Below are 13,762 nucleotides of genomic sequence, written 5' to 3'. Positions count from 1 at the left end.
AAAAGAATCACAGAATATATACAAACTGAATATTGAAATGGTATGATTTTCCTTCCCTTCTTTAAAGGGTTGGGGTTTTTTTGTTTTTGTTAACAGTTGCTACATCTGGTTTGGACACAGAGTGTTTATGTACCTATGCAGCGCATTTCTGGAGTAGTAATGACAATAATAATAAAACGTGCTTTAGAACAAAACTAGTATCAATTCTCCTTACTGCTCACTTAAAATAAATTAGTTTGGTTTTTTTTTTTTTTAAATAAATTGCATGAAATAAGATGTAAGCAAGGACGATGGTATTTTAAAATATCTGAGCAATAGTTCTGCTGCATCACTGGTTTCTCATCCAACCTTTGGTTTTAAAGCCAACCCATTATTATATGGCAGTGTACGTAGCCAAAACGCTTTATACGGCAGTACAGGTAGTCGAAATGCTTAACCTGAGAGCCTTTCCATGTCCTCGTAACAGAGCTAGGGTCTGTGCTGACTTCCATGCTGCTCAAGTGCCTGACACGGCAACACCCGAAGCCACTGATGAAATAAGGCCACTTCCTTCCAGCTCTCCCCGCTTACAAAATCGGTTAAGGTCCTTATTTCCCAACAGCTGCACCCATCCGAACAGGCAGAAGAACTGACTGCAGACGGTTCCCAGACACAGTCCCAACACGTGATCTTCACCCCTGCAGCATCACATCCTTGGGCTCAGTCCTCCGTGTCGGGCTGCACTCCCAGCATCGCGTGCAGCTCCTCTGCCGTGTACCCCAGCAGGTTCTGCAGGTCGCAGACGAAGCGATACACGTAGCGTTTCCCTGAAGTCTTGTGGATGATGTTCTTGTCGTAATAGTAGCGTAGGCCTCGGCTGAGCTTCTCATAGTTCATTTTTGGCTTGTTTTTCCTCCTTCCCCACCTCCGTGCCACCTGTCAGTCCAAAAAGAAAAAAAAAAAAAAGGAAAATGCAAAGGCTTTACTCAAGTCATGTTCTTCTAGTCAGTGGCTGATAAACACAGCTGTTAAACCCCTTTCTCAGTCAGAGCATTTTACTTGCTTTGGATGTCCCAAGCTCAGGTACAAGAAGAATTGGTGACTGACCCCGCAGCTGAGCATGCTCTGAGATGCAGCAGCTTCAGGAGAATGTGGCTGATAGGAAGCATCAATGAAAAGGATAGCTATTTCTAGTGGATGGGCCAAAATGCGTTTAAATTTATAGGAAATAGTCTCCTCTCTCAAGAAGACACTATTTTACTGTTATTTGCCCTTGAGCACCATGTGACAACGCTTTAACTGGAAGTTGAATGATACACGGTTCCTTGGAATTAATGATTTCCTCCCTTTTTTTTTTTTTTGGGTGTGTTTTTAATAAAGGCTTCAGTAGACTTCATATCACATCTCCAATACAATAACTTTCCTACTGATAACAGTATCAGAACATGAAAATGCATTCTATTTGTTTTTAATGGCTAAAGCTCTAAGTTCCCACAGCATTTCACAAGCAGCACTACTGTATTTGCTGTGTTTCTAAAAAGAACGGCGATACATGGAGTGCGTTTTCCCCATACCTTCGTGAGATCCCAGGCATTGTTGATTCAACTACATCCAGTAAGCTAACCTACAGTATTATACCGTCAAAAAACCCCTAAGTTTGTATACTACCTTCAAGTTTCAAGGTATACAAACTGTTCTCCTAACTACAAGCAAGTGCTGATATCCCTGGGTGGGAGGAGAGGGGGGGAACATCCCACAGCAACCCTGACTCTACAATAAAGCATTTGCAGGTGAAGAGATTTCAGCAAGTGTCCGGTCATGTAAATGCCTTATATTCAAGACTAGGCCCACAGATGGGCAGATCAGGCCCTAAACCTTTTTTGTTCATCACAGTTAGCCACATACCTCATCTGGGTCAGCAAGTTTAAATTCCCATCCATCTCCAGTCCAGCTAATGAATGGCTGACAGGACTTGTCAGTCAGTAACTCCAGAAGGAACTGCCATAGCTGTATAGGTCCACTGCCTGTTGAGAGAGAAGGGGTGGGGAGAAACCACAATTAATAATTCTGCAAGCTCTTACCACAACTGACGTATGTGACCATACTTGTATCACATAACCGATCTTTTAATTACTCTGATTTACCTTTTTTTCTTTTTGATATCAGAAAGAAACCTAAGGTTTTTCTCTGTAACACAAATCTGCTCCTGAACACGTTAAAATTAAAACAAGTCAGCTTTTTCAGGGAAACACAGAATCTGACACAAGCTCTGTCTTTCCCTTTCAATATGGATCCCTTAGCCCTCACTCCCACCTCCCATCAGCTGCATTTCAAGCTCCAGGGCTTGTCCTGCAGTCCTCAGCTTGGCAAACATTCTAAAGGAAAAACCAATTTCAGCAAGGGCTACAGGAACAAGGCCTTCACAGGCAAGCCAACACCTGCAGAAACTCCCAAGTGTGGGAGATTTTGTCCAAGTTTCCCTGTTTTTCAAACAGATCAAGAAGTGTGTTTCTTTTTCACGTGTTCTGGCGTACCTGCCTGTTCTTGCTTTACATGGATAGTCCTATGAGACCTTAACATTTGAAGTTGAACTGAGTAGTGGTCTCTGACTAATTTGTAAGGCATACCTTTACAACTATACAACTTTATCACCATGGTACACGTTTATAGAGAATATTGATGTTACGTAAGAGGAGTGACCACTTTGCTTCGCTACTTACCAGTAAAGCCAGCAAGAATTGCTGCCGGTATAACTGGTTTCCCTTGCTCTACAGGATCACTTCGTTCTTGAATATAGTCTTTGAAAGACATCGTAGGTTTGCTCAGACACAAGGACTGGCTACAGTCATCTTCAAAACTCTCATAGGATGGTACACGCTGTAAATCCACTAATGACGACTGGCTGTTCCAGGACTGTAGCATCGAATCCGAGCTTTCATAACTTTCTGCACCGCTGTCGCTAGATTCGTGTTCTCTAAGCTTACCTTTACAAAACAAAAAAATAAAAAAAAAATTAAAAAAAAAAAAAAAGAGAGAAGTGTTTGTTTTTTTTTTCTTCCCCTCAATCTAGCTTGTATATATAAATTATGCAAAGAAGGAAACAACATACAGAATATGGCCTTGGGCCCATGGTCATCATGCAGGTAACGACTCACCAGAATTGTCTATCAGCAAGTTCAGACTGCTTCTTGGGAAATCTTGATTTACTGCACAGTAGTTCACACCAACGGCATCTGCTTGGGTTTTAGGGAACAATGAAAACTCTTGGTCTGGATTGAGGAGATTTGGTCCTGAGGAAGGCTGACAGATGTCAGTCAGGAGACTGGGTTTGGGATAACTGAGGGCTTTAGGGTATCCAGGCATTTGCATACCATAGGAGTTCTGATCTACACTGACAGCTGAAGAAAAAGAAAGGAATCAATTAGATTATTTTCCCTGCAGACCCTTAAACAGACTAACACATTTCCAGCACCTCGCTACAGTTGTGCCACCAAGAAGTAATTTTCCCATGAAAATCTGACTGAGTGTGATAGATGCTACGGACCTACTGGAAGAGCTACTGAAGTCTATGAGAAGATCCCCATCTAATGGGCTCCAAATCAGATTCTGTAAATCTCCCTCTACAACTTGCTGACCACAAATATGTCTATTGTTTGTTCTTCAAGGAAACTACAGGGCTACAAAAAAAGCTGGAGAAGCTTAAGTGGTTTTGAGTAAGGCCCTCATCATTAAGTGGTGCAATAAGGTTGAGCTGGAGATTTGGCTGGGGTAGAATGAAATACACCTCCCAAAAGATCGGAGGGAGCTATCACTGCATCCCACATGCTTTCAAAAGCTCTATTACGCTTCCACAGCCTTCAAAAAGGCCTAAACATAACTCTTGCTGCTCCCCAGTGATGCTAGTTTTTGACTCAGTTTGCTGGGGGTGGGAGCGGTCATTTTGCTCCACAGATGTAGGCTTTGGCATACGAAGAGGAAATGTGATTTTCTCAAAGCCTTTGCTCTTCAGAATATTCCTGATGTGAATGAGATGGCAATTAAACAATACTAGGAAAGAAAGCTGTAGCAACTGAAGTCAAGTGTTCTCAAGCACAGTACCTATTCTGGGGCTTTTTTTGTTGTTTTTAAACTGGGATCTGTGATGCGCTTAGAATAAACTGATAGATGTAAATACCAAATCTTTTAAAATACTCACTTAAGGAATTATTATTGACCCAGTGAGAAACTGAGGTGAGATGAGAGTTCTCCACATATTGATCCTGTGTTTTCTCTTGGCTGTCTGGGGAGAAAAAAAAAGAAAAATCAGTTTTATCGTTTTAAACATCAGACCTTTATGCCATGGAAAGCTTCTGACTCTCTTGAGTATTTTGGGGTCATCATTCACATAAATTTTACTAACGAGCTGCATTGCATTCTGTCTCTTGAAAGAAACCACACCAGAAAACCTAACCAACTTCCGATAGGCTTGAAAACTATCATACCAGTTGAATTTTAAGATGAAACTTAGAAACAACAATAATTGCGGAGTGTTTTAAGGTCCAAGTCCCTAATGTGTGCAACTACTGAATGTTACACTCCAAGCCCAATGGAACTCACAGGACACTGCATGTAGGGTCTTAGCAATACCATCAGTGTCCACCTAAGACACCTCTAAGCGTCTTTGACTTCTTTACATTCAGTCACTGAATTACCTCAAAATGCTAGATTAAAGAAACAAAACCAAATACTTGTAACAAGTGAACAAATTTTGTCCAACTCTTGGTTAATTTTTTTAATGGGGTATTACAGCAGCCTTATCCTAATCTCGCTTATTTCAATGATTATTCCAAATAAAACCTGATCATAATAGGTACTCAGCCTGAATAAGGAATTATTTCTGCAGATACCTGCACCTGTGCTTTGCGCAACAGTTCTGATAATGCTTTTATTAGTCAAGTTTTAAAGTTCATTTTGAGTTTTCGTATGTAATAAAAGCTCTTCATAGCGAAACAAGTGTTGAAAGAGTCCCGTTTCTGTTTCTGTTAGAAAATCCTTAAAGAAAAAAAAAAAAAAAAAAAAAAAAAAAAAAAAAAATCTCTTTCTGGCTCTGTAACTACCTTTTATCATCTGTTCCAAGTGTTCCCACAGAATATCACCCACATAGTCAGGTGCCAGTTCCAGGAAACGCTCCTTGCCCAGGTTGCACAAGTCTTGGCCACTCATAAGAAACTGATGGAAGTTCACATTTGCCAAGCTGAACTCATTGGTAGCCCATGAAAGCCACTGGCAAACTTGCTGTTCAGTCCACAGCCAGGGATCTGCAAGACAAAGTATCCAGCACTTAGAGATAACTCCTGACCTTTGTCAAATAATCATCATCAGAAGGCAGTGAATGAAAAAATTTGTTTACCCAAGTTATTTAGTTCTGAATGAATTTTTCCTCCCTGGATTCTTGAATAAAAAAAAAAAAAAAACAAAACAAAAAAACAACAACAAAAAACCCACAAAAAACAAAAACCAAAAAGACAGTCCTCTATTTTCCTTCTGCATTCACTTGTAATTAGAGATGTCCTCAGCTTACTTGATTCTCTCTTATGCTGCCAGAGCATGAGCTCTCCATGCACCCATTTTTAATACCAGCAAGCCTGGTCTTTCCAAGTCAAGCTGTGCCAGATTCACATAGGATCCATTCTTGTATTTCCTACTGACATCATTCTTTCTCCTTTGAAAGAGCCGCTATTCAGCCTCCTCCTTAGCATTAAAAAAAAAAAAAAAAAAAAAGCTTAAAAATAGAAAACACTTACTATTTGGGATACCCAGCCGACACTGTTCCTTTGTGAAACCACTGAAAGTATCTTTCAAGGCCTGACTCATCACAGCCTTACTGCACGGGGTTAACAGAGGCAATTCACAGTTGTTTGACTCTGCAAGAAAGAAAAGGGGTGGAGGGGAAAAAGAAGACACATTAACTTTTAGGCCAGTAAAAGGAGTGACAGGTTTTTGCTGTGCTATTTGAAGAATAAGAAAAGGATGCTAGAAACTAGGTATCTTAAAGCCAGAAACAAACATTGTAGATCCATTTTCTGATATATTAAGTCTTTGACTTAATATACCAACGCTAAAATCTCTGTGCTACTGCTCTTATCAAATTGCATCATGCTGAATTAAAGCTTTGCAGCTTGGCATGATATAGATCCTCATTTACTCTTAGTAGTTACATAAAGTGCCTTTGTTGCAGGGAAACTTTACTGTTGCTTCTTTTTTTTTTTTTTTAAAGGAAACATGAGACTGCTTATTCCTATTTTGTCACTTATAGTTTGACCTCAGACTTCCTTATAACTCTAGACAGTCTTCACTTAGTTTGAGAGCTAAAATAACTGATAGCAGGGTTGGGATGAACCAGCTGGCACTATTTAACACTGCTTTCTGATGGTCTGTCTTGCAGACGTTCCCATACATCTCTCAATCACCCGAGTACATGCTGCTATAGATTATTCTATCATCTGAACCAAACAAGTGTGACTGGTAACAAGCTGGTACCCAGTGCCTAAATAATGCAACAAAGTCCAAAGTCAGCATCATCCTATGATGGTATAAATTACTAATCTGCTTCACTGCTTTTTAAATTTGCAAGTAAGATTCCATTTTAAGGACAAATTTGGCTTCCACTCATCCTTTCTTATCGGGCAATTTTCACCAGAAGATGCCTCCTTTTACTCTGAAAGAACTTCTAAGTTGAAGAAAGCCAACCACACCGCTTAGATGGTTCAGATTAGGAAAACCTTTCACTGATATTTTGTTTGCGACTGGTGGCCTTAAACTGGGCGTAATTCGAAGAGAACTTAACCAACTCGCTACTGCATCCCTGAACATCTGAGAGTCTCTAAGAACTCACATGCAGGTTGCATCTGAAGGAGCTCTGCTGCCTTAGAGGCGTATAACGGTGGCAGGGTATATAAAGGTGCTGAACTTGGCAGACTCCAAGTCAGTTCATGAAGCTGCGCGGCTCTTCTTGTTCTCCTAGACTATCTACATGCTCCGCTTGACCCAGCAAGTGGAGCTCATTACCAGCCTGTGCTTAACTTCTGTTCTTACCACACCCATCCTCAATATCTGCTAGGACTTGCTTTGCTGACCAGAGGGGGTGACTGATTAGAATCACATCAGAACAAAGGACTGGTGGTTTTCAGAGGTTTGAGGGGTTTTTTTCCCCTTCCCTAAGGGGAAATAAAGGCAGCATCAGGTAAAATATCTACATTTTGGTCAAAACTCTGTTTTGTCAGGGATTTTAGGCACGGATTTGTAGAGAACTCTTGGTAGATAGCAGTCCTACACCATAAAAAAAAAAATAACCTGTAAACAGGTATGGAGTAAAACATACTGAGATTTAACACCAGAGGGTCAAGAAAGGAGCTTGCAGAATAGTTGAATTTTAATTAAGGTTGAGGTGTTGCAAGTTTAAATACACATAAAACTTTTTATTTTTAAACTCTCTTAGCTCTGCTTTAATACCTACTAAGGCTTCTTCCCTGGACAGTCAATTAGGCTACCGAATCCCAGTTCCCATTCCTTTTCAGTACCGAGAGCAGCAACTATCCACAGAGCAACTCACATGGATAAAATCAAGCACGTACACAGAAGTCTGTACTAACCCACTTCTTTTTAGGGAAATCCATGTTGTACTTGTAAGAGCATAGCCATGAAATGTTAATTAGACCCCACAAATTTCTTTCTGATCTGCTGACTAGACTAAGGAACAAAGTGAAGCGTTACCATAAGAAGTAGAGTCAAATCCTGTTGGGACTTCTTGAAGCGTCTGATCTTCATTTAGTGAGAAAAAATATCCAGCAAAGAGAGAGTTTGAGCTATCGAAGGTGTCAAATGCTGGTTGACGCTGCAAAGCAACAGAATAAATAAAAAAACAGCGTGAGCATTTTGCTAGAGCACCGTCAACTTCATTGCTAGGAAGCGGCTGGGTTAGGTTTCCCAGCTTTGGAGATCATGCACAGGCACTATCTTGAACCAGCTAACTCATGCCTTTGAAATATAAACACAAGAACAGCCAAGCTTCTTGTGCGCGGATACAGAACAACTAACGTTCAGACCACAGAGCTAGGTGGGTGGCATGTTCTGCAGGTTACAGTAAAGCCAAGTAGGGATATTCTTAGTTTTCCTGTAATTGAGGCTTTTAACAATAGAGAATGCACGAGAGCATGTGTGTGTCTCTATTTGCTTCCAGGTATGTTTTAAAGAAATCCTTATTTCTTTAACCCTTTAAATTGACCATCCACTTGACCAGTACTTGATGGCAGAGGCAGAATCAGAAAGTTATGGAAAAACAACTGCCGGTGCAAGAGCTACAGTAGATTTATACAGCTTTTTTTTTTTTTTAAGGAAAAAATTGATCTGAACCACGTCACTTGAAACTATACAGCTATATATGGGACTTGAAGGAAGATGTTACTCCTTTGCTGTGACTTCTATATTTCTGAGTTACTGGATTTGCCAGCGACCACATTTTGTAGTCTTTCAAGTGCTCAGATGCTCAGTGAAACACTGCTAGTTTCATTATACAGAAAGAGATAAGCAGGACTGATAAAAATGTTCCAGATAAAAGCAGATCCTACTGATATATTGCCAACATTCAATAAATATTGTTATAGTTTGAAAACCTAACTTCTTTCAAACTTGACTTGTGTCAATTGTGTAAGCTAGAAATACTAATACTTTTACTAGATTCCTCCCCAGCCACATTAGTCTTTGGGGGGCAGAGGGAATGTTAACAGAGGAGGAAATAACATTAAAAACAACTTATGCAACTGGCCTGTTAGTCAGAAGGAAACTGTAGCTGTAATATCTAGAGGCACGGATGGGTAAAAAAGTTGCCACTGAGATTTTTAAAAGCATCTGAGGATAGAGCATTGCTCTGGGAAGCTACAGCTTGCTCATGGCAGCTACTACAGATCAGGAAGCTGGAGACGAAGGCAACTTGCAAATATTTACTTGTTTCAGGCATCCACCGCTCTGCCAGCTTATGCCAAGATAGAGGCTTTAGCTGAGGACAAGGCAAAGATTTTTTTGGAGGGGCAATATTTATATGCGATGCAAAAGCAACCTGAACTATGTTTCTGGAATAGCAAACGATCATTAGTATTCCCTCACATTCCCTAACTTCCCTTTTGATGTCACCACAAAGTTTCAAGTGGCTTGGAGTCTTTTTGCACCAGGTGCCTTTTATGTGCCGTGTGTCATCATCCCCCGCCGCCCTAAATCTCCCCAAATTACATTAACCCTAGTAAGAAACAAGGAACTGTGATTTTTTTAGTTGTATTTTATAACGAGCTGCAATGCATCCTAGTACATATGTTATGAAAGCATCCACTCCACAGAAGAAAAAGCTGGTAAAGTAAACAATATCGTGCCTCAGTTAACTGGGTTCAGAAATCTCCACTCAGCACTGGCCAGCAGAGGCAAATCGTGTATGGTTGGTTCAGGTACCCCCCCAACTCGCGTCAAATCCGACCCGTGAAAAGGCTCGCATCCAAATGAAACAAGTTAATAACCATTGCCAAATCTGCTAGTAAAAGATTCTTTATACATTACTAGATAAAAGCACTGACTCATCGCTAGTACCCAAAAGAAAGGGCAAGTTCTTTCAACACAATCTGGAAACTCCTGCGTTTTGTGTAAATAGCTGACCCTTATCCTGAGTCACTGGAAAAAATGCTGTGGCATGTGAATGAGTAAAATCCATACTGTGCTAGTTTCAAGTTTCAAAAAGGAGAAAATTAATCTTTAAGCAGGTTCTTGATTTAATAGTAGTAAAAGGGGAAAAACCCAATGTAGAATAAATTCTGCTTGCACTATCAGTTATGCAACCATTTCATTTGGCTTTTCAACATACCTAAGAGTAACTATTACAGAACAAAATAAAAAGAAATGTGAACAGCTACAAAATACTAGAATACAGGTCTCTATTTTGACTTAATTATACGACAACTGAATACTGAGTAACTGCTTAGAACAACCACTGTGTTACAGAGCACACAGCTGTTAAGTTGGGGGATCTCTTGCGGATTTTGCTGTTGTGGGCAGGAGAGAAAGCTAAGAAGGGACATAAAACATCAGAGAAGTTAGCATACCAGAGTCTCACTAACTGATTCTTCAAAATACGGACAATCCTCAAAGTTAGTGAGAGCAGAAAGTGTCTTCCTAACCTTTACTTGGCTTACATTAATCAATGCTGCCTAAAAAATTGAGGCTGTCATGAAAAAGCAACTTGCATGAATGGGGAGAAGGGAAGCCCTTAAAGACTGAGTCTTTACAGTCTGCTCCTCACTTGCTCGGTTTGTAAGTTCCTTTCAAAACAAGGCAACAGACACAGTCTATCTAATGATAAAATATATTTAATAACTAACTTTGGTTTCTTACAACATATTGGACCTTTCACATAGTTGCATGTAGTAAGTGAATAACCTACTTCTTTTTTTTTTTTCATACGATGCTCTTGAATGAATCAGAGCTAACCAGTCATATCAGAACAGCCCTCTGCCAGTCTCATCAAGTTACAGATACAAAGACCACCCCCACTGCCACTCCCGTAACCTTTATTTAGGCAAAAGTTCCACCAAATCTGATGAATTTTAGCTCAGTTCTTGTCTACCTCTTATTTCAAATTCTCAGGATTTGGTGGACAGAGGGAGGGAACCTCCTTAGGGGAGAGGGGTGGGAGTGCAAGATTTACATCTTCCTATTTCTGTTCTGCTTTTCACATCTCTACTGAACTCAGTGGGAATACTTTAAAAGGAGATTAGAGGTTACAAGCAAGCAATTAAAACCCAAATACCTATGTTCACCTTGTCATGCTTATACAATCCCTGCGCCAGCATTAATAAGAACCCGGTAAATGCATTAGCTGGGAGATGCCCCGGTTGGGTTTAGAAGGTGACAGCTGAAGAGTACTCACCTTGAGCATTCCTCTGTACATGTTCGACACAGGAGCTACTTGATCCATGTTCCTGATCGCAAAATCACTCATCTGAAAAATGAGAGGGGTCACATGAAAAACGTTGCTACGGAGGAAGCAAGCATGTTAACAGATGTATCTCACCGCATCGGTACAGGTTACAGAACAGCTCTCAGAACGCGATACAGGCAAAGCTCTCCTTTCAACTGCTCACATCCCAACCACACAGGGCACAATTCCCATCTTGCTCAAGCAGCTTTTTAACTGGAAGACATTTCACAGGCATCACTGGTGTTAAAAGTTTTACGAAATGAACGAACAGGAGGATGGTTAGCTACTGATACCCAGCGTGAGGGCTTTTAGTACCTTACTCCGTTAGTCCGAAAAGCCTGCAGAAGTCCTTTGTCCACCAAGTATCTATCGCTTTGAGGTATTTTCCAACTAGCACCCATTATTTTAAACATCCAGTTTAGTGTTATTTTTGTTTACTATATTCCTGCTCCCACACCATGACTCACTTCGGACTTCAGCTTCCAAAGGAAGGAAGAGAAGTGACCAAGTGCTCACCGTGATACACCTTCAGGTACCAACATTCACCCCTTTCACCCTGTTACGAACAATCATTGAAGCCGATAGCCGGTATTAGTAACCTGCTTCCTGTGCTAGGCAAAGCATCTCCAAACCGGGTTATCTTGGACATTTTGTAAATACGGGGTTAGCATATTTATAAAGCTTTGGAGGGCCTAAGTTTTAATTGAAAAGGGTTTACCCAGTAAAATACCCTTTTTAAAGAGCTGATAATGGGACCGCCATCATTAATATGCTTTCGCTATTGAAGTCAAAGCTGTATCGTATCGCCTGTATTACCAGGAACAGGGTTGTGCAAGGCCTGTATAACTTGTTCTCCTATATATCACCTAAGTAAAAGAGTTGATAAGATTCCTATCCTTTTACTGACCAGATCAAACATAAGGAATAAAGCCAGTTTTATGGCCATTGTTTGGGTATATCGTGATGCTCTAATTCAGTTGTCAGCGACCAATATCTTATCAGCCTACACTGAGGCAAGCTGTCTCTCAACAATTTTACTTCTCCTTTTTCACAGCACTGGGCTAAGTTCTCTTGCTCTGCAGAAACTGTCTGAAAACGTGCATTTGTACTTAAATAGTCACCTAGGACACTATTAATATTTGCACAAAACCGTGATCACTTGTTACGAGCAAGTTCTCTCATTAGCCACGTTAACACAAGGAGAAATCAAAGTACAATCTTCAACTCAGAAAAAGATGGCAAACTAGAAGCTTAACAAATGAAGCCCAGCCTGTTAAAATGACAACACATTCAAAAGCTGTCCATACAAGCAAAGAGGAAAATAAAAACATCCAAGAGCCGAAAACAAGGAACGCTTTCTATATAGTTGATGACTTAAAAATCAAGAGCCCTTAACCTGAAAGGCCCATTTCAACTTCAAGGGAATTGGATGTACGGGGCTTATCACTGAAATAAAATAAATCAACTGACTATGAAAGGAATATTCTGCTTAACACTTCATTAATGTTAACCAGAAGTGCAACCTACTGCATGATGGTTTCTACCTCAAATAGCATATACAAATATTTGATCTAAATTACACATCTCGTTGAGCAGCAAGGAACTTTACACAGCACGAGTCTCACTCAGCAAGCATCCTAATCTTTTCATTAAACTTGCCGCAGTTTAAACAACTGTTTAGTCTTGCATTCGGCCAGGCTTTTAATAAAAAAAAAAAAAAGCATACGGCAACTCCTAACACCCTCTTTTTTGCCTTTGAAATCTGCTCCGGTGTCTAGGGATAACTAGCTGTAAGCCTTACCAATCGGAAAGTATTTGTGAAAAGATTATACAGATCTTCAGTGAGTTTAGATCTGATCCCCAGTTAGGACGAGAAATGAGCTTTCTGCCACTTTCAGGTGCAATCCCGGCCTCTACACGGATCCTGTTAGGAACCTCCCCATTGACTGAAAGGGCTGGGATTCTCTCCTTCCTGTTTTTTTTGTTTGTTTGTTTGTTTCTTTAGAAACATTTAGGGTCCCAAGACAAAAGGTTTATATGAAGCCTTCATTACATGGCATTGCTCATTAACCCAAGTCACTGTTTCTCTATGCTAAGCTGCTCATCCGTCCCTTGGCCTCGCCTGCGCACTACACAGCTTATGAAAAACTAGGCATCGAGCTCCAGTCTAATAGAACATGAAGATCTTTAGCACGTTTTGTAACGCTCCGGGTTTCTTCCTCTAACCAAATCTCTCTCACGTTGTTACCCATTCCTACAGCCTTTGCTCGTTGTACATCAGCTTTCTCCCCCTCTGCAGTACAAGTTCCAGCCCTGAGATCCAAAACCCCTTTGCAGCAGAGGTGTCGCGAGAGAAGCGGAGCTGAAAAGGCAGCCCAGCTTGTCATGACACAGAGGGTTAAAGCCGGCTTTCTGCTGGACATGGAAAGCTGCTGTTTGAGTTCAGAAAAGACACTACTATGGCAGGGCACGGTGTGACTGGGCCTCACTTCCAACTCCTCCACTAATGCTGATGACTGCTACTTGCCAGCTATAATTGGTTTAACTGGCAGGACACCTTCTTCAACACCCCCGCATAGCCGAGTGGGTGAACCAGAACAGGGTCAACAGGATCAGGCACTTATTAACTAATACTCCTGAATTCTGATCGACTTCTTTTCAGCAATAGCCAGGTGCCTGCCCACAGCTGGATTCAGCTGGGAATCATCCACATGGAGAACTAAACCATGCCAGCATCCGCAACGTGTCTCCACTGGGTTTTTATTGGGGTTTTGGGGGGGTTTGGTT

General features: G+C 40.9%; 1 protein-coding gene across 1 annotated transcript; it reads right to left on the bottom strand.

Annotated features, from left to right (window-relative positions):
* Window positions 1-240: 240 nt before the first annotated feature.
* On the bottom strand, window positions 241-11,027 carry ETS2 (ETS proto-oncogene 2, transcription factor). Its single transcript, XM_009640997.2, has 9 exons — window positions 10,925-11,027; window positions 7,732-7,852; window positions 5,763-5,882; window positions 5,076-5,276; window positions 4,175-4,258; window positions 3,135-3,377; window positions 2,700-2,963; window positions 1,885-2,003; window positions 241-915 (listed from the first exon to the last, which is right to left on the bottom strand). Exons 1-9 carry the CDS (start codon window positions 10,994-10,996, stop codon window positions 700-702), a joined length of 1,440 nt encoding a protein of 479 aa, XP_009639292.1. The 5' UTR covers window positions 10,997-11,027; the 3' UTR covers window positions 241-699.
* Window positions 11,028-13,762: the final 2,735 nt, after the last annotated feature.

This window comes from Egretta garzetta, unplaced genomic scaffold (genome assembly GCF_000687185.1).
Source record: "Egretta garzetta isolate BGI_Z169 unplaced genomic scaffold, ASM68718v1 scaffold45, whole genome shotgun sequence".
NCBI classification, from domain to species: domain Eukaryota; kingdom Metazoa; phylum Chordata; class Aves; order Pelecaniformes; family Ardeidae; genus Egretta; species Egretta garzetta.
This window is presented reverse-complemented; position numbering and strand designations above follow the sequence as displayed.

Coding starts and splice junctions, on each gene's coding strand:
- ETS2 (XM_009640997.2), bottom strand. CDS start 10,996: ATGAGTGATTTTGCGATCAGGAACATGGATCAAGTAGCTCCTGTGTCG. Junction 5,883..7,731: donor ATTTGACTCTACTTCTTATG/GTAACGCTTCAC, acceptor TCTTTCTTGCAG/AGTCAAACAACTGTGAATTG. Junction 2,964..3,134: donor CTTGCTGATAGACAATTCTG/GTGAGTCGTTAC, acceptor TGTTTTGTAAAG/GTAAGCTTAGAGAACACGAA.